The 26,825-nt window shown below is 36.3% G+C and overlaps 1 protein-coding gene across 1 annotated transcript in view; it reads right to left on the bottom strand.

Annotated features, from left to right (window-relative positions):
• The window catches only part of LOC129000454 (chromosome-associated kinesin KIF4A-like), a 61,528-nt gene extending 36,494 nt beyond the window's left edge, over window positions 1-25,034 (bottom strand). The window contains exons 1-10 of the mRNA XM_054427418.1: window positions 24,888-25,034; window positions 23,250-23,546; window positions 22,315-22,509; window positions 17,963-18,099; window positions 17,242-17,440; window positions 14,531-14,743; window positions 8,390-8,678; window positions 6,671-6,784; window positions 4,785-4,877; window positions 812-862 (exon numbers count right to left, since the gene is read on the bottom strand). Of these exons, the coding sequence (XP_054283393.1) occupies window positions 812-862; window positions 4,785-4,877; window positions 6,671-6,784; window positions 8,390-8,678; window positions 14,531-14,743; window positions 17,242-17,440; window positions 17,963-18,099; window positions 22,315-22,509; window positions 23,250-23,546; window positions 24,888-24,967 (1,668 nt within the window). The 5' untranslated portion in view covers window positions 24,968-25,034. The remainder of the gene's footprint in view (window positions 1-811; window positions 863-4,784; window positions 4,878-6,670; window positions 6,785-8,389; window positions 8,679-14,530; window positions 14,744-17,241; window positions 17,441-17,962; window positions 18,100-22,314; window positions 22,510-23,249; window positions 23,547-24,887) is intronic.
• Between the last annotated feature and the right edge of the window lie 1,791 nt (window positions 25,035-26,825).

Raw genomic sequence — 26,825 nt, 5'->3', positions numbered from 1 at the left:
ATTCTCATCCTCATCGCTTCCGCAAGACTACAGACCAATTAGCATTCTTCCGGCCTTTTCTATAAGTTGAAGTTTTCCTAAAAGAAATTTATAAGGAAATAGGTTTAGCTCTTATTGATAAATTCTCAGACAGATCAAATAACGTAATACAAAAATTCAAAAAGTCAGTCAATGCCTGGTTGTTTAGACTATTTTGTGGTTTGCAGGAAGCCTTTTAAATTGAAATTTAAAGAACTATTAGTTTCAGTTAATTGACTTTGGTATTCACATATGTGTGAAATTATTTACGTGATCCATTGCAGAGTTTATCAAAGTGTGGTCCCCTAGGGGTCCGCGGGCAGGTTTTTGGGGGTCCGCAAAAAACATTCTATTGAAATTTATTTTTAATTACTCACACCAAAAGCGCCTATTTTCTGAAAATAACAGTTTCTGTTTGCATTAAAAAATGTATACGAAGCAAGCTCAACACATGCCTAGGAGCAGGGAAATATGGGGTTAATGGGGGTAGGGGGTCCGTACTACACACATAATTAATTACGGGGGTCCTTGAGTAGGTGAAGTTTGAGAACCCCTGATCTATTGTATGTTATATATTCAATGATCCAAAAATATTCACATGTTTATATGATATTTTTGTTTTATTTTGAACTACGGTAATGAACAAATACAAAACGATTTCCAGAGAGTTTGTATACACGCTGTATACAAACAATACAAAACTTGTAGGGAAATACAATGAAATACAGTACCTATTGTGTTTGTTATAAACAATAGCTTAGTTTGAAGAGTATTTATTCAACTGACGTCTTACCTTCAAATGTAACTGAATCAGAGGGTTTTTATAAGGATTTTTGGAGGATGCCTGGAAAGAGGAGTAAATGATAAAGTAAAAAATAAAAACCATTACATATTTAAAAAAAAAAAACTATGCCTATAGACTGGGCTGTAAAACCATACACATATATTTGAAAATTATTGTGCAAGTGTCGGGAGATGAATGAAAAGGAGAAAGGAGAAAACAGACGGAGCCAATCATAAACTACAACAACTACCACTGCAAACTTGCAGGCTAAGCAAATTTGTATTAGTCTGATTGGATTTTCACTAAAATATTTCCTTAACATGTCATGTTTATTCCCTATTAAAATAGGATTAAAAAATTTGGTTTAATGAGTACCTAGATTGCTGCTTTAAGGAAGGTAATAAAGAGTGTTTTCAGTGAAATGTTAATAGCTTAGGCCTATGTAATAAATCTGTCTAATTTGATCAAAATATAGCCTATCCATAAACCAGCAAACTACAACAGTAGACTTATTTTCCATAAGAATAACATAGAAATTTTATTTTATCCCAAACCATTAAGCTACAATCATGCTTCAATATATATCATTTTTAAAGATCTACAAAGTGGTCATAAAAAACTGCAACATTTTATATTTTGAGGGTTAAAAAAGAGAATAAGGCAATTTTTAAACCCCTAAAACCCCATTCTCCACTGTCCCTCCACACTGACTCACATCTCTCTTAACTTGGTCATACCATCTCATTTTTGGTCTACCCAGTGGATGCTTTTCAGTTGGTACAGCAGAACATACTTCCTTTAGTCTTGTTCCTTCTTGCCTTCGCAATACATGACCTAGCCAACCTAATCTTTTTGTCTTTATCAAAGCTATTATATCAGGGTACTGGTATAACGCTCGTAGCTCTCTGTTTTTTCTAATCCGCCATTCTCCTTCATCGTTTACTGGGCAGAATATTTATTTATTTATTACTTAGTACAGCAGATATACAATGAATTTACAATACCAAACTGCATAAGCCTTAAAAAAAAGGCTTGTCCGCAGCGTTTCTTTTAATACTAATTGTCTTTTCCATCTTTATCTTGGTCTTGAGTCAGTGTGAACTATTAACTGTGCAAAAATATATTTCCTGCTTCTTAAACAGTAACGAATTTGGCTTGTAACATTTTTACATGATTATATTTTTCTTAGGACCTTGTTTTCAAAAACAATCAAGCGTCCTTTATTTTTCTTGGATGTCCTATACCATCTATCGCTTCCATACAATAGCACTGGTTGAATAATGGTTTTATATAATATTCTTATTTTTGTATCAGATGATAGGAGTTTTGATGACAGGAACTTCATACATGCACCTAAACATTTATTGGCATTTGCTAACTTACTTAATATTTCTGTATCTTCTATGTTAAAGCTATTTACAGTAACTCCTAGGTATTTAAAGCTTTCTACTGGTTCAATTAAATAGTTGGCTATATTGAAATTTGTGCCTCTATTGATGGGATGTTGTCCAAACTTTATTATTTTGGTTTTTTCTTCATTTAGTTCCAAACCCACTTTTTTTACATTCTTGAATAAACTTGTCAGCTAGAAAACACAGATCTTCCGACTTTTCAGCCAATATCACAGTGGAGATGGCAGCGGACAGAGAGGCGTGGAAGAGGCTGATCTACGAGGCAAAGAATCGACTGCGATTTGTAGCACCCCAGCAGTAAGTAAGTAAAACCCCATTCATATTGGCCGATCATGCTGGTTTACAAACTCAATTTAATAGTAAAGTAGGTATTCTTTTACTTTCACATTTGTTTACACATTTGTACCAAGTTTAATCAAAACTAGTGTACATGTTGCTCGAATTCGAGCAATTGTAAAGTCTTAAAGGAGTTATTGCAAAACGAATAATAGTCATATTTACAATGAGTTTAAAAGAGTCAACTCAAAGATTACCGGTGTGTATCCATCCCGGACCATGTTTATCTTCGTTATTGATAAACCTAAAGCATTCCGGCCGGTTTTCTCCTTCTCAAAATGCCTCGCTGTACAGGCAACACAGGTCATTGATAGAGGGCCAATTATTGAGAACGAAAAGTCGTTTTGGGGTAGTGTTGGGGCGCATTTGTAACCTAATAGTTGAGATTGTCCAGGGTCAGGTGCTGACTGTGATGAGTAAGCCTGTTACGCGCCACTGATCAGTAGCTGCGGTCGTTATCACGATTACACCTCCTGTCTATGTTTCGTTGTCGTCGCGTCCGAGTCATTTAAAAGAAAAAAAAACTACAAATAAACAAATTATAGCTACACAAAAAAACGATAAATGCACACATTTAAGATACAACCATACTAACACGATCCGTCTTGGGGGTTATGTTTACACAAACTCAAATAGTAAATAAATGTACTCAATGCGTTTCATTGAATTGAAAAATAATTATCAGCAATTAAATTATACAGCTGATCAAAATGTAAACAATTATGTTCTTCATAAGGATAACATGGGAACTTACAAAGCCACTGGGGCAGAGCCCAAGGGACTTTTTCAAAAATGTAAAGTCAGTTTGCAAATCTACGCGACACGCTCTTTCCAATGAGATGTCAATGGATAAAATCTGTTAAGAAATGGTGGAGGAGTTCAACCGACAAAGTTTCATGTAGCGTATTAATTATATAGATCTGATTTTTAACTTGAGTTATCGTGATAAAGGACACACAAATCTAGACCTACCTGTGTAAAAGAATTTGAATGGATTGTGTTTTTGGGCTCTGTGAACATCAAGAGACCTCTGGTAATAGGTTAATGGGAAATTTGCTAACAGAAGAGAGTGGCAAATCAATTCAATTGCGTTGTTTGCGTTGCGCACAAAACAACATCATGGAAAGTTTTTACTTCAAGTCGAACAGTTAAACACGTTGAGTGCGGTCGTTCCCGATCGGGAACGCTTGGTAATGCCTTTTGTATATCTTCGTATTTTTCTCTAGCGTCGGTCAAAAGCGGACCTATACCACGTTAGCGTGTAGTGTGTGACTTGCATTTTGTTGTGGTGTAGGTTGGTGGTAAATTTCCACGTAGAATCCCCATCTGGCAAGCTTAAAAATCTTGTTCCGTCTTTTTTTGGCAATAAAATTCCAATGGGACCGGCTACGCTCCAAGCAGTGCAGCTATCTGAAGGTGTTCAGCGAACTACGTCGACTCTCGTCGTAAAGCAGGACATCCCATCCATTTTGTTATTTGCTAATCGTCAGACCGAAATTGGAAAGCCAATCACACGCGGCAATTGGGTTTGTTCGACGCTGTGGGCTGCGCTGCACTGGGGATACGCCTGCCCCGAAATTGGAAAGCCAATCACACACGGCAATCGGGTTTGTTCGACGCTGTGGGATACGCCTGTCATTTGACATGCCGCAGCGAACGTGATAATTAAACTCTAAGTTTGCAAAATGAAAAAAAAAACTGAATAGGCCTAAAGGCCTAACCATACAACTGACTGTTTTGGCAAGCTCAAGGCAAAAGACTTGTATCTTTGACTATTGACAGTTAGAACTAGAAATTCCATCCCCATGTTAAAGTTGTCGCCAGTTTTTTTCATCTAAATTTATATAGCTAGATTGAGTCACCAACAGATTGCACTGAAGTAAACTGATTTCTGTCGAATATGCTCACTTTTTAAACAAGTCAAACTGATAGGACCACTTATTGTAAGTTATGTCACGCCTAACTAAGTTGTGCTAACAGACACACACACACACACACACATAAATATAAATATATTAAATGAATTTGAATGGATGGTGTTTTTTACCTCTGGCGACATCAAAACAAAAAATAAATTGGTCCTGGGTTTAGGTCGTACACCATGAAACCTACAGTAGCTTATATGGGAAATTCGCTAAAAACATGATTCTTTTGGTCTGAGTAATTGATTTCACTAGTAAAGAAGAGAATCCTTATTTTACAATCCATGTCAACAGTTGGGTCTGACAACTTACCTTCAGTCTGTCACCAGAAGCACAAGTGTGAGCCAACCGTTCACTGCCAGCCAGATCCACCAAGTTGATCTTACTGCAAACACTTGGTCGATCCTACCACACAAAAGCAACAGCAAACATTAGCAAATCTATATTTAACACAATTATGGGTTCCTCTGTAACATCCTTTTTCTGCCTGTTCTACTAAACCGTTTTCTATGAATGAGGTATCATTTTAAAGTTCTAGTGCAGGGACCAATGGTATTTTAATTGTAATTTTAAAGGTGATTACCTCCAGTTGAATACTAAAACCAACTCAAATTGTAAACAAAAAATGAAACAGTTTATGATAATCGATTCAAAACAGGCTACTTTTAATAACAATTGTTTATAACCTGATTTAAATAGGTTAATTTACAATTTAGTAGGCCTTGTAGATCAACGATCTACATATTTTATATTAGGGATGTGATTCTCAATACCACCGATACTTGACTGTTGGTATCAGTATTGAAAATCGATCATCAAAAGTCAATTCCAATACCGGACCGATACAAGTCACCTTTGCACGACTGGAAAATGACCGCTATTGCCGCGAACGTGCAAGACTATGACGACGTTTCCGTGACTGCGGGAGACAACAATGACGTCTACAAGGCCGCGGGATGTGTTCATGATTTCGCCGCAATTGCGGAAGACGAAGATGACGTTTCTGTAATCGCGGGAGACGATAATGACGTCATCACAACTGCGGAAGATGTTCATGATTCCCTATCGCGGATGACGAGGATGAAGTGTCCGTGACCGCGGGAGACGATGATGATAATGTCCACACAGCCACAGAAGATTTTTATGATTTTGCCCCTATCGCGGAAGACAATGATGATGTCCACACGTTGCGGAAGATGGTCATGATTTTGCCGCAATCACGGACGACGACGTTTCCGTGACTGAGGGAGTAGATGATGGTGTCTACACGGCCACGGGAGATGTTCATGATTTTGACGCGATCGCGGACGACGACGTTTCAGTGACCGCAAAAGACGATGATGAGGTTTGAATTGAGGAAGATATTTACAATTTTGCAGTGATCCCAGAAGACGAAGATTATATATCCACGACTGCTGGCGATGATAACAATATTAGCTCGAGTTTGGCTTGACAAAAAATGATAGGCTAGCACACCCTCATAATTCATTTTCTATTTAATATGGTAAGTTTTTTATGTGTTTAGAAAGGTTTAAACTTAAATTGGCTAGTTGGAATGCATCATTGCTGCATAGTGCATACATTTTCACCCCATTTCCTAAAAAATTCCTAATGGAAGGACATATGGAAGGACTAATGGAAGATAGGGGTTGGTGTAGTATAGTATAACCAATCCATTCAGACAATTTGGTAAAACAAAAAAATCTTATCTGTATCAGTATCGAGAATAGATTTTTCAGGTATCAGTATCGGTATCGAGAATCAATAAATTTTGGTATCGACACATCACTATTTTAGTATTTTATATCATGGAAATTAAATTAGTAGTTTTATTCATCTAATAACTGTCTTCAACAGCTTATTTTTATATATCATGATGTTATTCTTGAAAGTAAAAATAGTTTGTTACTAAACTTTAAAGAGTGTTGTGCTGAACAGAATCTGTTAAGAAAACAAACATGCTCAAAACCTGAATTGAAACTTTGAAACGTACAATGCTGAAATTATGAAATTTATAATTTCCAATATTAAGCAAGGGGAAGCAAGTTGTAGCAGTGCTTCGGTCCTCGAGGTCCCAGGTTCAAATCTTACCAATCACCAATAGGTTTTATCTATGTGATAATGTTGCAACCCTCTAGGACTAGCCTCAAGTTAGAGAGCCTAGCTTATGTGAAAGTAGGACATTATATTATACTCACATCATCCTGTGATTGTGTCAGTGTGATTGTGAAGATGGAGTGGGACCGAGAGCTGTTTACATTCATCTCTGTGGCTGCCGTAGCCTTGTGACTGTTGCCTATTCTCAGCCAGTCCTACAACCAAGCATAACCATAAATTAATAAAGAACATGCTTGTCAAACTCTGACAAGTTCAAACCATCATCAGAGGCACTTGGATTCTACGCCCCTTGTAAGAGATACCATAGACTAACCAACACAAGAAGACTTGTCATCCCATTGTAAATTTTGACGTTTATTTTTCGTGTCTAGTTCATGTACGGTGACACTGGGCGCTAGTGTAGACAAAATTTTGTTTATATTATTTTAGGGTTAATTTCTTGATTTGTGCTTTACTGTTTGGTTATATAACTGGGAGACAAGTTACTGTTTATGATTCTAGATCGTATTATTTGGTTAAACGAGGTTTTAAATGACTGTATTAACGGGAAACAAATTGTAAACAAAACACGACCTCTACATAAACCGTACAGAACTAACAATAAAATTGTCTTCAGCTGTTCCATTAGGATGAGAAATCTACTTGGGGGAGTATGTTTTATCTATGGAGATACTTAATTTTTGTCCTGTTTTACTACTAAATTGCACTACTATACATATACTGTCAAAGAGACCATGATTTCAATTTATATAATTTTTGTTTTCATTTCTAACTTTGGTTATTTGGCCGAAAGAATTTTAGGTTGTTTGGGCTGGATTGTCTTCTTGATAAAAGTGACATTTCCAGATAGGCCTAATGTACATACTTTGACTTCTTCTAAAATGAGTTATATACTTAACAAAATTTGATTTAGTAAGGATTGCTAAATTGAGGAAAGGTAAGCTTTCAGCTTTTTTTGTGTTTTTCAGCTGATTTCGCTGTGTAGTGGCCGAAGTAAGTTACATATAAATCCATCTCACAACCACAGGCAGTACAATCAAATCTAGCAGACCACCACTGCTACAAAACTCTATGGTATTTATAGTCCACAATCCGCAACAACTGACTTTTTGATGTGAAAAGAGTATTGTTTGCGACAAACAACTCAGGTTACAGGTTGCAGTTCAGTTGTGATCTGCCAATTGAATCACTTTGTAATAAAAGCTGAAATAGTAAAAATATTTTTTGTTGAGTTTTTTTCAAAATAAAAACATTCACATAAGGAAATAAGCCTAATCCCAAGTACTTGTGACATAATGTATTAGTCCTAATACTTTTTTCGATCACAGATGCAGAATTTAAGTACATAATTCAAGTAGCCTACTGTTGAAAGGATAGGATCGTTGTGAAGATAGCAGGCTTACCTGAATGGGAAAGAGTCAAAAGTGACACAAGAAAGAAACACTTTACTTTACTTTTAAGTAGGCCTATATTCAAAAAAATATAATATTTCACTATTTCACTGGATCCTTCCTTAGATAAAAATGAGTGAGTGACAGTGTGGTGTTTTTGAGTTTCTTGTCAGGTAAACTTTTTATCCTTATAAAAACAAAAATAAAACCATTGGGATTTTACTTGCACTCTCTCTAAACTTGACAAATTTCCCCAGGAAAAAGACACTGTATGTTCTGTGTGTCTTCTGTATGTTGTGGACGTTGTGGTACACCTGTACTTCTTCAATGTAGGCTAGCTGATATCCTCTTTATTCTACAATTCAATATGGGTTTTATTAAAGCTATTTAAAACGAGCCCCAACTCACCTGCAGTGATCTGAAAGAGCAGACTTTACGGACTGTCAGATCCACCACGTAGGGCCCCATTTCCGGGTGTTCCCTCACCCTCAATGGAGCAGCTCTGCCGCTCTCCTCTGACGGACGGAGCAGATCGTGTATCTTCTCATTGTAAATTTCAAAATAGCTTATTTCGATTTGTGCACTCAAATAATCCTTGGAGCCCTCAACTGTGTTGAAAATCTGTTTGGAGAATCTTGGGATGATTCCTGCTTTCTCAGGAACGTCTTCAATCGATTTACTTTCTTCACCCATCATGCTTATCGGAAAGACAGATTGTTAAACAAGCTTTCACAAATATAACACAAATATTATACTTAATTCATAACAAACAGTTTGTAGTTAAATTTAGTGCTGGTCCAAACCAGAAATTTCAAATCTCGTATCCTAACTGAAATCAAAATTGTAATAATCGGTTCTCAAATGCCATAACCTAAACGCAAAACTTACTCGACTGGTTAAGGTAATAAAAAAATACTAGTAATAAAATGCTCATCATACAATCCAAACCAAAAGAAATTGGACTCCTGCCCCTATGAATTATTATATGAATTACATGGCTAATACACTTCAAACCTAAAAAACCATTATTTTTTATAAACAACAAACAATGAAATAGCCAAAATTAACCTCCTGACACTGATGTAATACAGGGTGGCTACTGCATCAGTAATTTTAAATTCCCTGACTTTTCCCTGACCAATATATAATTTTCCCTGACCAAAAATACAGGTGATTTGCGTTAAATTAATGTTCTTACTTAGATATAATCACTAAATAAAACATAAAAATTACTGACTTCAAGCTATAGAAGCGTTTTTCAGGTTTTTCATTAATAGATTGCTGAACGTAAAAAGTCGAATAAATAGGCTAGGCCTACTAAAATATAAATATTTTATGGTTAATAACTGATGGAGTAGGCTTACCCAAATATATACTAAGATCAAGATGATAAGAAGAAAAAAGAAAGTGAAAAAATATAGGCTAGCCTATCACTGCTAGTTTTGGGCTATTCAGATAATCAGATATAGGCCTACTCTATAACATAAATAAACTTGCTGCTGGTATTTTGAGTAGAATTTTATTAGTATACTTACAGCTGTAGTAGTGCTGCTAAGTTTTCAACCACTCCTATTAAATCAAAGTTTATGTACAATCTATTTACACTGCACTCCACGAACATTTGTACAACTTATTTACATTTTTTCACATCCACATCATTAGTTTTTCTTTACAATACTTTTGATCTGCTCATTCAGCAGATCAGTTTGTTTTTGAGCTTCTTCCAGAATTTTTATTTTCTTAGTTTCTAATTCCTTTAAAAGTAGCTGCGCTTTCCTCTTATTCTCATTCTTCTCTGCTTCTTCTGTCATAACTCTCTTCTTTTCTTTTGAAGCTTCGACAAACCTGGAATGGGCATTTCTGGCAGAATGTATGAGGAGCTTATCAACATCCAAGTTTTGTATGCCACCCTTGGTTGAAATTGTGTCATAAACGACCCTCCTTGCTACGAGAAGTTCACATTTCATGTTTTCCATTACACATTCTGAATTAACTGAAAACCCTCTTTCAACATTTGCGTTTCCATGAGAAAGGGTTGAGACCAACTTTAAAACTTTAAGTAAATGTGGACTTGAGCCAACGGTTACAAGATTTTTCCAAAACTTGTCAAGACGAACATTTCGATTGTAGGCTTTTAACTGGATCATGGACTCAGGCTGCTGACAAATAGTTTCATACTCCCTCATGACTTTGTCCACAACTGTGCTAGTGATCCAATTATTCTCCAACAAAATTGTCAATAGTAGCTCCATCCTCTTCTTTGCGAGACCAAAATTCACTGTGACTACTTGTGGATCGAAACATGATACTGCTCTAGTCAATTTAAAAAACAAAGGTGACTTTATTAACATCTTGTTGATAAATTTTAACAAAGCATTTTTACAACTTTCTCTAAATTTCAAAATTTGTTGGTCAGAGATATTTTTTTTGTTGACTTTTGAAATAGCATTTTTTGTGGCGATACCAATAGCTACATCTTTACAGGGCAATAGGTTACTTTTCTCCAATTTTACCTCTTTCACAGATTTTGCTCTCTTTAATTCTTCTGGATTTACAATTCTATCCATCTGTATTTTTACCAGTGTAGTCAGATCGTTAAAAAGGAAAGGCGCCATTGGGACATCACTTTGGAATTGTGTCAAAAAAGGCTCCACATCAGAAGCAAGACCTTTGAAAAATTCCAATTTAGCATGAAGCAACGGATCTGATATAGCCTTTGAAATTACATCAAAACTGTAGGTGTTGATGGCTTTGGATTTGTTTACTTCTTCAACAAAAAGTTTCAGGCTTGGAAGAATGTCTATTGCTCGCTGAGCCACATCAGCATTGTGAAGCCACCGAACTGAACAAAACTTCTTGGGAAACAATTCAGACTTTGTAACAAAAATGAAGTGAGCCCTCCTAGCCGGACTGTCCTTAAAGAGGTTATACAGGGCTCTAAGGAATGGCACGATACCCCAACCTGTTTCTATCATTGCTGACTTAAAAGCATTGTGTAAAGTATGAAGTCCACAGCTGCCCAAATCTAAGATTTTTTTGTCATCTGGCTCACTGTTCATGTCATCTTTAAAGTCTTTCAAAAATTTAAAGTTAACATTAGGTCCGTCCATAGAAATCTGAAGAATTTTCTTTACGTCTACAGATTTAAGACCATCTTTAAAGGCATTGACTAGATCAGCAGCTGTTGCACGGCCTAAGAACTCAGAAGTTAAATAACGGGTTACTACTTCATCAGAGGTATCATCCCAAAAGCGGATATTAATATCCATCTGTTGCTTTTGGGCAACTTTGTTCAATGATTCATCGAATCCAACAACTAAAAATTCGCATGTGTTTACTTTCTGTATCAGTTCTTTTTGGAAATGTGGGGCAATGCCATAAGCAAGAAGGTAGCCTACTTTGTCACGCTGCATTTGCATCTTTTGTGCTATTTCACTGTCAGGGAACATATGCTTAAAAATACTTACATCACTGCCTGCAGTTCGCAGAGACTTATGCGTCATAACACTTTGTATAGCCCATATAATTTCAGATTTTGTAACACTGTCATTAAACAAAAATCTTTTTAGCCCACGAAATGTGTTGGCATCTTCTTGAGTAGGCCTAACCATAATAGCCGTATCCGTAGAGCTTGAAGCACTTGAGTCCGTCGTTGTTGCTTGCTGTTCACTTTCTAAGGGTTTGGAACCAGACGGGACCGATTGCGACTCACTAGGTCTAGTTAAAAAACATTTAACAGAAGCAGACTGTTGACGAGCTCGCATGTTTTTCTTGTGTTTTTCGCCTGTCATGTGACTCGTAACAGCGCGGCGGCCCATATTACTCAAATTAAATGTTTTTTGGCAAACTTTGCACTTAGCCACTTTTGTGTTTAGTGGTACACGCACAAGCCACGAACTAAACTCAACCTCGTTTAGCCAATTTTCTTGAAAAACTGTCAGTTTTGACATCGTTAATATAATATTAGGACGAAACGATTAATTAATACGACACTCAAAACCAAATCATACTGAAAAAACAATCGAACAATAACATTTACATTGCGCAATACCGGTAAGTAATGGCCGACCAAGACTCTGACTACTAACCACTTTTCGTGTCGTCAACGTCCGATACGAACTCCCCCACTTTCCATAAAAATGGAATCGCCCAGCCGTTGTCTTGACAACGGTCTCGTTATCGCAATCGCAGTCGCTGATTCGCTATGAGTCACTGAGCACGCGCATCATCATAATCGTCACTACCCACCCCACCACCCACCAAATTCAAGAATCCGACATTCTATTCTTTGTTTTTGAGGTGTTCTACTAAAAAACAAATTTCAATATCAACTAACTATTATTATTAATCAGTTATGTATATATATTTTATTGAAAAACATACTGTAACATCTTACTTTACATCACGAAAAAATGATAAATTGGTTTTTACAAATGTTTGCAGAAACTACGTGAACAAAATAGTCCGTATTTAAAATTCGAAGTATGTTGTAAATGTTAGGCTGTAAATAACTAATGCATTAGTGTGAGACATTTAGTCATCCGGCCTGTAATTTTGATAACAGAAAGAAAGAAATATATTGAGAACAACGTTAGAACAGAGGTAGAGTGTGTACGTGCGTGTGTGCGAGAGAGAGAGAGAAAGAGGGAGAGGGAGAAGGGAGACAACCGTAGAGAAACACAACAAACATAGGCGAATGGCTGGAGGGAGGGAAAGAGAAGATTGAGCAACGAAAGTGACCTTGAGGCATACTTAGCGACGTAGCTGTTGTAATGCGGGTGGTGGTGAAGGGGGGAGGGGTGGCAGGCGGCCTCACGGGGTCTCACAAAAACGATTACACCACTCAAAAATCTTTTTTAAACTCAAATATTTTTACTACTCGGGTACTCGACCAACCCTAGATAGCATAATTATTTGACGTTCATTCAGTTAAGTCATAAATTATCGGTAGGCTAAAAAATAATTCTTGCAATCAATATTAACCCATTATTTATTTTGGTAATGTTTATATTAATCATTAATTATAGTTATTTGTAGAAGAAACAAAATTTATTTAATTATTGAAGTCATTTTTAATAACAATAAAGCCAAGGAGCAGAGTGGGATTGGGCCACTGTCCCCCGCCCGATTTCCTCGCTGCTACTAGCAGACGAAACCTCTTGTCAACACGATAATGCGGACTCACGGCGGAAACGTATCCACGCAACAACATTCATTCAACTTTAAGTAATGTAAATATTCTGTGGTTATACTTTTCTATTGTAATCATCAATATATATCGCCAATCTACTTGTTTAACACAATTATTAAAATGCATATTTTCCCTGACCGTTTGCAAATTTCCCTGACTTTTCCAGAATTTTTTATATCCCTGACTTTTCCCGGTTTTCCCGGTTTTCCCGGTCGATCGCCACCCTGTAATAACATAAATATGAGACCAATACTTATTGTAATATACTTAGTCTTAAATCTCGAAACCAGGGGTGGGGTGGCTGTGATAGGAACAGATGATTTAGTATACTGTGATTTACTGATGTTGCACACATAATGTGGGGATTAGTTGTGGTGTTTCTGGACCATTTGATAAATAAAGAAGGTTGAATTAAAGGTTGTTGCCTAGTGGTCGAGTTTCATAATAACTGGATTAGGCCTATGCACATTTTGACACTTCCACCATCATCAGATATAAGAACTAAATTTACCTAAAGAGATGTCAGAAGGTCAAAAACAAAGCAAATTAACACTTAATAGACTGTTATTTAACATATTTTATATCGAATAAGTTATTCTTTGTGACACCTGCACAGGCAGGACAGTATGGAGGTATGTGGTGAGACTGAAACCAAAAATCTAAGGCAATAGTTGGTAGTTTAACCTTTTTTATAAAAAAAATCATTTTATATCAACTTCTGACCATTAGGGAAAGGGTAGGCCGTATCCGGATTGTATCCCACTACTTGTCTAATGCCAGGTTAATTGTTACTTAGCCAGTCATTATCACATTAACACGTTGAGTGCGGCAGGCATTCAAACAGGCGCTCGCAAATGGTGGCAATGCCCCGGCGCGGCACCATAACAGCGAACGCAATTGGCATTCAAATATTTCAATCTGACGAATAACAAAAGAGCAGCGGTGACTGTTCTACGTTACCCCGATATTGGACTTAGTTCCCTTAAACACCCAAAGGTAGCAGCACTGCCTGGATCAGTAGTCAGTGGCTTTGTAATGTGGCTTGAAGAGAGAAAATCCCCGAAACCGGGACAAAAGCATTGTAAGACGAGGTTTTTTGGGAAATTTTAGTACCAACCTACACCAAAATAAAGCTCATATTCTAAGCTACAGGCTAGCAACGATTATAACGCTCCCCGGCAATGGCTGAGCTCATACTGAGCTAATGTAGTGGGGGTTGCGCAACTACATCAATTGATGTAGGCCGATAGGAGCAATTGATGTAGTCAGCATTATACGTCCTAATTTCTGTTCACATAACGTTAGTTTATATAAATAATTTAATACTCCATATTTATTTATGATTACAGAATGCATACCTGTAACTCTTTCCAGAACCAGTCTGACCGTAGGCGAAGAGACAAACGTTGTAGCTGTGGAATGCAGCATCTACCAGTGGCTGGACCATGGTGTCAAACACCTGTTGTTGGTCACAGTTGGAGTCGAAGCAGTAGTCATATGAGAAGCAATGTTCTGATCCCAGGCCATGCACTCTCACTGTACCATCGTCTACAGTGACTACACTGCGCTCGCTGCAACACAACAAATTAGCTGACAATAAGTACAACAAACCTGCAGACTAATCAAATTGCTAGTTGCTTTACTAGATGTTATTCAAATAGACTACCGGTACTTAATTCCCTATAGCCTACACCGTTCACCAAATTTAGGCGGTTTTAGGGGAAGAGATCTATCTGCTCCACTTGGCCCTATCTTTAAAACAACAGCTGAGGTTTGCCAAAATGTTAATCAGCTGGGACATACATTAATACCAAATAAATTAAATAGTGGGGCAACTTCTCCTCAAACCGCCTAAATTTTGTGAATGGGCTATAATAAAAGCCCAACTGGGTTTATATCTTTATTACACTTGTACCAATGCCCATTATAATAATACTGGCTCAATATGTACTTTGACAAGTGGTCAACGACCCTGAAATATTTCAAATTTAAATCAAAATGTGTAAGTGAATATAAATGTGTTTCCTTTTGAAACTCGCCCACTGTACATGTAAGCCTGCCTCTATAAAAAATACCCCCGCCGCAGCAAACCTGCCGACTAAGCGAATTTCCATTTTTCTGAATTGATTTTCAGTTAAATATATTTTAATAACTTTAGGTTTAACGAGTACCTAGGTTTGCTGCTACAAGGAAACTAATAAAGTGTGCTTTTGAGTAAAATATTGATAGCTTAGTGCAAAATAAATAAATTTGCCAAGTTAGATCAAAATATATCGATAAACAAGCAAACTACAACATTTGACAATATTCTCCATAAGCATAACATGGGAATTTTAAATTTACAATTTTTTTAAATTTTCTCCGTTACTAATAACCGAAAAAAAAACTTTTATATACTAAATTATTTGTTTTTTAAGCTCTTTAAAAAGATCTAAAGAGAAATTGGGAAATTTTGTGTTTTGAGGGTCAAAAGTGAGAAAACCCAATTTTTACCCCATATAACCCCCCATAAAACCCCGTTCCTATGGTCCGATCATGCTGGTTCGCGAACTCATTCAAGTTTATCCCGAAACCAAATTTCATCAAAATCGGACCAAAATTACTCAAGTTATCGCGTTCACAGACGTATATATATATATATTATTTTCTTGCATTTTTAGGGCTACTAATATAATAAAATTAAAACATATATAACAAAGTACCCTTTTAGTAATTATTTTATTTTTCATGACAAAATAAAATAATTACTAAAAGGGTACTTTGTTATATATGTTTTAATTTTAATATATATATATATAAATCTATATATATACTAGCTGACCCGGCGAACTTCGTATCGCCTAAGTTATAGGTTTCCCCTAAGACAGACCGATGGAAAGAAAGTACCGTTACGTTTAATTTTCAAGATGATCTCGTTCGCATCGCTCAATCACGTCCTGGTTGAAGTTCGTTCGCTACGCTCACTCACCTTTGGGTTGGAGCTCGTTCGCTACGCTCACTCACCTTTAGGTTGGAGCTCGTTTGCTGCGCTCACTTGCCTTCAGGTTAGCTCGTTCGCTACGCTAACTCGTCTCCAGGTTGAAGTTCGTTTGCTACGCTCACTCACCTTTGGGTTGGAGCTCGTTCGCTACGCTCACTCACCTTTAGGTTGGAGCTCGTTCGCTGCGCTCACTTGCCTTCAGGTTAGCTCGTTCGCTACGCTAACTCGCCTCCAGGTTGAAGTTCGTTCGCTACGCTCACTCACCTTTTGGTTGCAAATTAGCTGTTGTCATAAATGTAAAAGAAATAATAGTGCTGCACCATGTTGGTAATCCTTGTAACTTTAATGCTATTGAACATCATAGAACAGAACCAACTTGTTTAATTGAAACAGCTGTTAAGATTCATTAATTCCATTTCTCATAAGGTTAACATGGGAAACTCCAGAGCCACTGGGGCGGAGCCCTTTTAAGAATTTCGAAACGGGAAATAGTTTACGTCCGATTCGCATACCTACAGAATTTACACACCAAATTTCATAACGATCGGTGAAGTCGTTCCGGAGGAGTTTGCAGACAAACACTGTGACACGAGAATTTTATATATTAGATATATATATACATATATAAAAATTTGAACGAACGGTGTTTTTGGCCTCTGGGGACATCAAAATGAAAAAGTAAATTGGTCCCGGGTCTAGGTCTTACCGTGCCACCTACGGTAATAGCTACTTCCCTATAGGGAAATTCGCTAAAAAATCACACCTAATCTGGCCTGGAGCCCTTTACCAAGAATACCTAACATCACACATTATTTGATTATGGAAATATAGGTGGTATGGAGTCATTACACTGAGATTTGTTATACAATTGCTGTACTAACCATATAACTTACAGTACAGCACTTGATGCTTACAAATCTTTAAAATGTATAAACGTTAGTTAAGAGGACTTTTTTCTACTCTAGTAAACCACTAATTTTATTAATATTGAAATTATGAGTTAAAGTTAAATAACCAACCTACTTTTCTAACATAGGCCATAAATATATGTACAGTTAACGAGGATGGATCACTTGTATTACTACTAACCCTGGGAAGGTAGGTCGCAGTCTCACAGCCACTGTGAGATTTGTAGTCTCACCCACAACAGACTGAGTGTCTAGCAGCACGGGTGAGAAACACCCAGGGGTGGCCTCGTCTTCAAACCTCACCCGATGTTTGGGTGTCATCATATTTTGACTGTGAGACCGAGAAAGAATTGGACGGGCCGGGCTGTCGGTGGATGCAGCTATGAACCAACATTTAAGTTAACATACTTTGTCTACAGTTGTCATACAAAGTGGCATTTGGTTCACTGAATTAGTGTGCAAAACAGCTGATTTCTCAACATTTTATTTTGCCCACTAATTTTCTACACTCCGGGTGGTAACTAAGTAAAATTTATGCTAAGTTAATTTAATTTGAAGTTGACAATAATATTGATTATCACGTGCATCATGCTTCAGTAGGCCTAATGCAGCTCAGCCATGATATTTTTTAGTTGCTGTAGACAATTTAATGCTGTAGACAATTTATTTGTGCAACTAATGAGCAAAGTGGCACTTTTTGAAATTATAGAAAATGTTGGTAGCTTGGCAAGTCTTGTGCATAGATTTTAGTTAGTTAAAAAAAAAAGATTTGAACACTATTGCACATTCATTTGTCTACAATTTCAAGTTGTATAAATAATAGTCCAATATGTTCAAATTGTAATATGATCAGTTGCTATAATACACCATTGCATTGACCAAAGAGATATTTAATGGCTTACCAAGAGTGCCAGTAGACACAGATCGTCGCAGCTTGTGTTGAGGTTGAGAGGTCGGAGTGCTGGGACTCAAGGGAACTCGAAACTTGCTTGGACTGGATTGATCAAACCTACTTTTGGAAGACAGGATTCCTTTGATACTGAAAAAAATTTAAATTTCATTAGAGATTTTTTAATTCAAATTATTTACAGAGGGTCCACCCCTCTTCTGTCATCCGGCAGACAAAACAACACCCTCAACGGACTATGACTGTGTTTCTAAATTATTTATACTTAAATGGTACCACTTAAAACTGCAGTTACACTAATATACTACAAAATAACCAAATAACCCTACCAAAAGCCAAAAGCAGACCTACAGACAGACTAAGCAAATTTCCATAAGCCTAATTTGATTTTCACTTAAAATCAACAGGGTCAAAAGTCCCAGTACGGTTAAATATTAAGAAAAATAATAGATAGAGCTACAAAAGTTTGTACAAAGTAGTTACTGGTCTTTATTATTTAAACATGATTCAGTGATAAGCTATCCCTTCAGGGGACGGCCCGCTATTAGTCAGAAGAAAATAATGAAAGTGTTGGTTGATAAGTACATCAAAACAAAGGTTTTATAGTAGAATACAATGCCACAAACCTGATCTCAAAATGGACAACTAAGTCAAAAATACCAGTCGTTCAAAGATTACTTGAATTTCAGAATTTTACCAAACATGGTCTAATAATTGCAAATTCAAGAAATCATTGAACAGCTGTTCCTTTTTTAATTGGTTGCTCCTTTAATAAGGGTTTTTAGCATTGTATTCTACAAATAAAGACCTTTGGTTCAATGTCCATATCGACCTATCCTAACTTTAATCATTTTCTTTTAGCGAATTTCCCATTTAGGGAATTTATTCCCTATATGGGAAATTCGCTAAAAGAAAATGATAGTTATTACCGTAGGTCTCATGGTTAGATCTAGACCTGGGACCGATTTACTTTTTCGTTAAGAGGTCCCCAGAGGCCAAAAACACCATCTGTTCAAATTCATATAGGTATATGTGTTCGTTGAGATAACTCAAGCAAAAATGATCCGATTTTGATGAAATTTTGTACAAACATGTAAACCTACATTTATTCGAACGAGTTCACAAACCAGCATTAATCGGACTATGGGAATGGGGGTTTATGGGGGGTTTTATGGGGTAAAAATTGATTTTTCCCAGTTTTGACCCTAAAACACAAAATTTTACTATTTCTCTCCAAACCATTTTGTAGAGCTTCAAAAATAAATAATTTATTATATTAAAGCGTTGTTGTATGCCCAAAGGTTACGGAGATAATTTTAAAAATTGTAAATTTAAAACTCCCATGTTATTTATTCTTTTGGAGAATACATAAACTGTCGAGTTTGCTTGTTTATGGATATATTTTAATCAAATTTGGTAACTGTCAACATTTCAAAAAAAAAAAAAAAAAACACACCTTAATATCTTCCCCGTAGCATAAAACCTAGGTACTCACTAAAATTGATGTTATTTAAATAGGAAATAAATCTTACAATTTTAAGGGAATATTTTAGTAGAAATCAAGCCGGGTAAATGCAAATTCGCTTAGTCTGCAGGTTTTCTTCGGCAGGGGATTTACTTCTAGTGGGCGTCCCCCTGAGAAAGGGAAGTATTTAATAGCATAACAAATTCAAGGAATCTTTGAACAGCTGTAATTTTTTAGTGGTTTAGGTATCCCGTCTGTTTGAATTTGGGTTTGCGGCATTGTATTTTCCTAATAAAAAACTTTAATTTGATTTGTACATCAATATGCTTACATTTTAGATTTTCTTCTGACTTCTAGCGGGCCGTCCCTCTGAGGAGGTAGTGTATACCTGAATAATGGGTTGAAATTATTTCAATGCCCAGTAGCTTTGTGCCAAGTTTTGTAGGTTCATCTTTAGGCCTATTATGTTTTGAATTTTTTTATTGTCCTGAGCCTGAGACTTTTCCCCCCCTATATTTAATTAACATTAGGTTTAACGAGTAGGCCTACGTAACTTACATTTAATGCTACAGAGATGGTAATAAAAGTGTGTATTTTAGTAAAATATTACTAGCTTAAGTATTAAATAAATAAATTTACTGAGTTTGATCAAAATATATCCATAAACAAGCAAACTGCATCATTTCACTTAATCCCTATAAGAATAACATGCACATTTTAAATTTAGGCCTACAATTCTTTTTTTAATTTTCTCTGTTTAACTGTACAAAATGCTTCAATAAACTAAATTACTTGTTTTTTAAGCTCTTCTCTGGGGACAACGTAAACAAAACAAAAAAGTAGGCCCTAAATCGGTCCCGGTCCAGGTCTCACCATAAAACCTACGGTAATAGCTTATTCCCTAAATGTGGAATTTGATAAAAATCCTAAAAAGCTAGGCCCTTTTGCTCTATTTTCCATCCTTAAACTCAAACTGTGGCCTATATTTCAATGATTGTTTCAGAAATTTTAGTTCCAGTCTGCCTGAAAGAATTGAAAGGCTCAACAGCTTTGAATAAAAAATACAAATTATGTGCCTAACTTAATTTAAAAATAGTTATCATTTAAAGCGGCTTGTAATAAGTTAGGCCTATGACTTTTTGAACTGATTGCTCCAAAAACTGTACGCCTATATAAATGTAGAGTTTGCCAATGTTTTAGCTGAAGTGTTTGATAAAATTTTAGGCTATACTTTAACTTGTTTTTATTTAACATCTTCATAAATGACATTACATATATTCTGGACGTTAGGTTTCTCCTCTTTGCAGATGACCTGAAACTCTGTTGTGAGATTTCCTCAAAAGATGACAACGCTCGCCTTCAGAGAAACCTTGACAATGTTATTCATTGGTGTCGAATCAACTCTATGGACCTGAATGAGAATAAGTGTGTGGTTATGCAGTTCACACGCTCTTCACAGATGAACTGTTTCAATTACCATATTGGTCTTCAAGTTCTGCAGTCTGTCAAAGAGGTCCGCGACTTGGGGTTTTCTTCACATCCAACCTTCACCCTGTCGCTCACATATCTCGCATCTGCTCCAAGGCCTACTCCGTTCTCGGTTTCATCTTCAGAGCCACCAGAGGACCATTTTCTCTTACCACCATTAAATCTCTCTACATGACTCTTGTCCGCTCAATTCTGGAATTCAACTCAACTGTGTGGTCCCCTTACCAACTGGGATTGGTTAATGAACTAGAAAAAGTCCAAAACCGTTTTCTCAGATTGATCGGAGTCAAGATGGGTTTTCGCTACACTGAAGTTGAAATCAACGAGATCGGTCAGCTTCTTGGCCTCCCGCCGTTGCTTCTTCGAAGAAAGTTGATGGACGCAGTATTCCTCTTCAAGCTAGTAAATGGCTCATTGGACTGTCCTGAGCTGCTGGGAAAGATTGACTTCCACGTCCCTCGTCATTCCAGACATCAACAATTGTTTAAAAGAGATCACTACTCTACCTCTTACATTCAGCACAGTCCAGTACCTCGCCTGATGCGCACAGGGAACAGCATCTGCGGAGACGTCAACTTCTTTGGCCGCAGTGTCTCCTCCTTTAAGTCCGAAACGAGTGCCGTACTCAGAAGAATGCACATGTAGTGAAATCTTGTCAATAATGTCACTCATCTGTTTCTCTTTCTGTTTTACTGTTGAATGGTCTATTTATTTTGTTTTATTGTTAAATAGTCTATTTATATTGTTTTTGTTGTAAATGATCTATATTGTCTTGTGCAAAATGGTTTGTTATGTAGTTTTCGTTGTTAATAGTCTATTTAAAATTGTTTTTGTTGTTAGCCTAAATTGTCTATTTATATTGTTTTTCGTGCAACATGCCTGTACCTATAGCTGTCATGTCCTGTAAATCATGTATATTTATTCATCAAAACTGTGTTGTTATCGCATTTCATATTACTGTATTATATTGTTTTGTCTATTTATATTGTTTTTGTTGTAAATGATCTATATTTGTCTTGTGCAAAATGGTTTGTTATGTAGTTTTTGTTGTTAATAGTCTATTTAAAATTGTTTTTGTTGTTAGCCTAAATTGTCTATTTATATTGTTTTTCGTGCAACATGCCTGTACCTATAGCTGTCATGTCCTGTAAATCATGTATATTTATTCATCAAAACTGTGTTGTTATCGCATTTCATATTATTATATTTCATATTATTTATTAGTATTTCATATACGTTATATTATTTAATTATTGATTGCACTAAAACTATTTCACTTTAAGTCACAAAAAATGTGTACACAATCTCAACTCAACTCTCTTGTAAAATGGCGTTTGCCGTGCATGTAATAAATAAATAAAAAAAACTACAAAATGTAGGCCTAATGAACTTACATGTCGTTATTTCTCATGTTGGACAACTGAGGTTTAGCTCTTGAAGGAGAAGGAGATGGAGGAGGTTTAGCAGGAACTCGATTCTCTTTCCGTTCAAAACAAGACCTCATAGTCTTCACATTTATGTTGGCTGGAATATCGGAACTCTCAGCTGCTCCTTCAAACAGTCCTCTCCTAGAAGTAGGCTTGTTGTCTCTAGAAACAGAAAAAATCATTTGGATTAACTAACATGCTTTTTAAGGGATTAGAACAGGAAAATTTGAAAATTAAAAAACAAATAAATAGAATTACAAGAATCTCAAAAAAGTTACTTGTTCAAAAATGTTCAAAGCATATTGTTACCGGTAGTAATCTTTTAATAATTTTGTGTTGTTTAAAAAGTAGGTGTGACACATAATTTTTTGGCTAATGAAAAATTTTGATTTTCTGCCAAGAGGATTTGAAATATAGGCTATAGCCTATGTGTGCAATAGGTGAGTAGGTGGCTCTGTCGATAGCGCTACTGACTTCAGGCCCATGACAGTGATTCTGTGGGTTCGGATTCTGGTATACAGTCTATTAGGGTAACTAGGCCTACTTTTTATGAGTGCAGTTCAACCTTGAACTGTACTGGCTCACCCTTTGCTTCGCTGGATGTTTTAGGCCTACACACAGGTCCATAGGTAATAAAACTTAGTACCTAATAAAAGTCTGTAATAAAATCTATCTACCTATCATAGCCTATGAGAGCAGGCAAATTAAGTTAGGTAGGTACAGTGTTTTTAGTAAAATTATTTTTTATCCATCTAAGTTGTCGGTCTAAAATTTGTAGGCCTCAGTCTGTTAAAACATTAGATTGATAAAGATTACTGTACTTGAGTTACATAAAAGCTATAACTATAGTAGGCCCTAACTCAATTCTTAACACTAGAGGGTATCAATGTGATTGGTCTAACCTTGCATTTCGCAGTTTTACAACCCCAGAAACTGAATACAGTTTTGAACCAGAAGTTGGTTTCTTTGTATCTCTCTTATCCTCATTTGATTGTTCCTTTCTCGGACTAGGGTTGATGGCTGGCCGCCCTTTGTTCATCTTGGATGACATGTCTGTGATTTGCAGCCGACTTGTGACATTAATGTTTGTACTTCTGGTACCAGCAGGACTGCTTCTAACCTCAGTCTGTATTCTACATTTCCTCGGACTAGATTCAGCTACCGTAGAGCTGACTTGCTGGTTCTTCGTTTTACTTGGACTAAATGTGTAAAAAAAAGACAAACACAGGATTAACTTAGTAGGTAGGCCTACTTAATGTACAAAATATGATCAATAAGCCAAGCATCAATTTATCTTAAGTAAGTTCTCTGAGGGAGCTGACCGATGAACCACTCTTCCCTTCACAATAAAAATATCCGCCATAGGCCTACAACCAGTTGTAAATATTAGTTGTTATAAGTTAGTTAACTTATTGCAGTGTTAAAAAAATGAAGTCTTTTAATATAGGCTACATAAAAGACATGACACAATCTATCTGACAATCGTCAGTCAAGGATTAAGAATAAAAAGTAAAAAAAAATAAAATAAATTTCATTAAGTTAGTTTGTTTAAAACTTAATAGGGCCTAGCATGTTCATTTAAGTTGGGCCAGCCTAAGTATTAAAACTGTACAGGTTATAAATCATAGGCAAGGCCTAATTTTCTAAAAAGGCTAGGATTAAGTTAACAAAGGGCTACATTAGATAACTTAATGGAATTTAGAAAACTCCTTAGGTCTAGCTTTACTTTGCATCTTGCCAGTGTCTGGAACAAGTCAAGTAAGGATGGGGTAGGCCTACATCCTTTAACGTCCTTAAGTTAACTCAATTTATGAAAAACTTAAATTATTAAGTTAGGCTACTAGCCTAGGTAACTCAAGTTAGGTCCAGGACTTTCTATACATACCGTAAGTTGAGTTAAGGTATTCAATTAGGCTTTTAAGCTTAGCCTACTTCTAAACAAGACAAAGTTTTAAGTTTGTTTGGGGGAGTTCCTTTACGTTCCTGGCATTGATGTGTCCATCAAAGCGAGGAAAAGGCTAGCTTTTTTAAAGTTATAACTTAAACAAATTTTTGACAAACATACAGGATACCGTAACTTACCGTGTTTGATGTTATGTTTTTGCATGTGTTGTTAAAGCTTGCAAGTTTATGGTTTGAGTTGTTGTAGGCCTAGCTGGTTTGAAATTGTGTAGGCTAGCCTAGCATATTGTACGCCTAGGCTATTCAATTATTAGGCTACTGTAATTTATTTAAACCTATATAAACCTAGGCATATGAGTGTTGATTGAACTTCATAATACCTAACAGCTGGCTTTCCGTATCGCACTTGTAAGACCTTAACTAAAAAGACAAGACGTTAATTAAGACGCTACATAGGCCTATGCCTTGCCCAAGACTACGATTTAGATTTAGGCTTCTAAGAAATTATAATCTAGGTTGATTACAAATTTGGTTAGTATTTAACTATCAAGAGAAACTAAGTAACTAAAGAGAACAATATTAAGTTAGTTAAGCTAGAACAAAGTTACCAATCTATTCTAAAAGTAGAGGTTACTAACCCGTTAGATCTACCTGACGCCGGTGACGATCTCACATTTTTCATTGGCGAGTAAGAAAATATAGAGGATGGTTTGGACATTATTTATATTACTGGTTTTCAATGATAATAACGACAATTAAAATAATTCAGTTGAAACACTTTGTTTCATACCGGACAAGACTGATATTTTTAAATCGTATAAACAACCTAAACAATCGTTATGGTCACGTGGTCTGAGCAGTTAGAGACGTTAGGCAGGATAGCCAACATGCATTCACACAATAACGTATAGAATATCTTGTATACACGTATAATAATGGCCTCAAAAGGTATTGTATAAATCATTTTCATTCTTCATGTAGGCTGAATATAATTATTCCTCACAACAGCAAAGCTTGAAAGAAAAGAAACCCTAATTCAATTATCAATCTTGGTTATTAATTAATTGCTTTCAAGTAGATTATAAGGGTTTACCCTTTGCGGCTGAATGGCGAGTATGGGCAAGGCCCCACTAGAAAAACTTTCCCGACTGCTCGAATGGCATCCTATACTCGCCGAAAAATGAAGAAATTAGACCCGTAGATCAAACAATTAATCAATGATTAAACTTGATCAAATCAATATAAATTATTTAATACCCCCGCCGCAGTAAACCTGCAGACTAAGCAAATTTCCATTAGCCTGATAGGATTTCACATTAAAATGCCTCCTTAAAAATATCATATTTATTCCCTATTTAAATAGAATTAGTTTAACGAGTACTTAGGTTTGCTGCAACAGGGAGGGTAAAAAGGTGGTTTTTTTATGTTAATAGTTTAGTAAGAAATGAATGTATTTTCCAAATTCGATCAAAATATGTTCATAAACAAGTAAAACTACAACAGTTGACTTATTCTCCATAAGAATAACATAGGGATTTTAAATTTACAATGGTTTATCTGTAACCATTAGGCGTACAATAACGCTTCAATATACTATAAATTATTATTTTTTTTAAGCTATACAAAATGGTGTGGAAATAAATTGTAAAATTTTGTGTATTTAGGGTCAAAAATGGGAAAAACCTATTTTTACCCCATAAAACCCCCCATAAACCCCCGTTCCCATAGTCCGATCATGCTGGTTCGCGAACTCGTTCAAATAAATGTAGTTTTACACGTTTATACCAAATTTCATCAAAGTCGGATCATTTTTGCTTGAGTTATCGTGCTGATATATATGAATTTGAACGGATGGTGTTTTTGGCCTCTAGGGACCTCAAAATGAAAAAATAAATCGGTCCCGGGTTTAGATCTTACCATGAGTACTTCGGTAATAGCTTATTCCCTATATGGGAAATTCGCTAAAAGGAAAAACCCCCATTGATTATGAAATGTATTATCAATTGTAAAACACAGTAACATTGAGTCACATTCATTAATAGATTAAACATTATTTAATTAATTGTATGTTCCCACATCTCCAGGGAGACACACATTTGTTTGTACATGTGTAATGAGCTTAAATTAAACTTCATTTGACACCAACCCAGCCTGCCAAGAAGACTGCTACGGAACGTACACCATTCACCCCAACCATGGTGAAAGACCTCAACCGTAAAGGTGCCACTATCCTTTCTAACATTATCATCGGAAAAGCCAAACTTCCCTGCACCAACCCACCTCAGCCTAGGAAAGAACCCGATCTTACCACCCATCCTAGCCACAACCTAGCGTACACCCGGATGCCCTCAACACCAGAGCAACACCACTCAGCCACCTGAAGAAACCCAGAAAGCCTCCACCAATCAACAAATACCTCTTCAACTCCCAACCAACCACAGTAAATGCCAACAACATAAAACCGGCCCCGTATTAAAAAAGCCCACAAACTCCCCCCCACCCCTCCCACCACAAGATAAACATAAACCCGGGACCCCCCAAAACCTCAAAACCATTCAACCATACCAGCATCCACA

This window comes from Macrosteles quadrilineatus, unplaced genomic scaffold (genome assembly GCF_028750875.1).
Source record: "Macrosteles quadrilineatus isolate MER2022 unplaced genomic scaffold, UCM_ALF_1.0 Scaffold_8__2_contigs__length_117827958, whole genome shotgun sequence".
In the NCBI taxonomy this organism is placed as follows: domain Eukaryota; kingdom Metazoa; phylum Arthropoda; class Insecta; order Hemiptera; family Cicadellidae; genus Macrosteles; species Macrosteles quadrilineatus.
The sequence above is the reverse complement of the archived record's forward strand: the minus strand, read 5'-3'. Positions and strand labels throughout refer to the sequence as shown.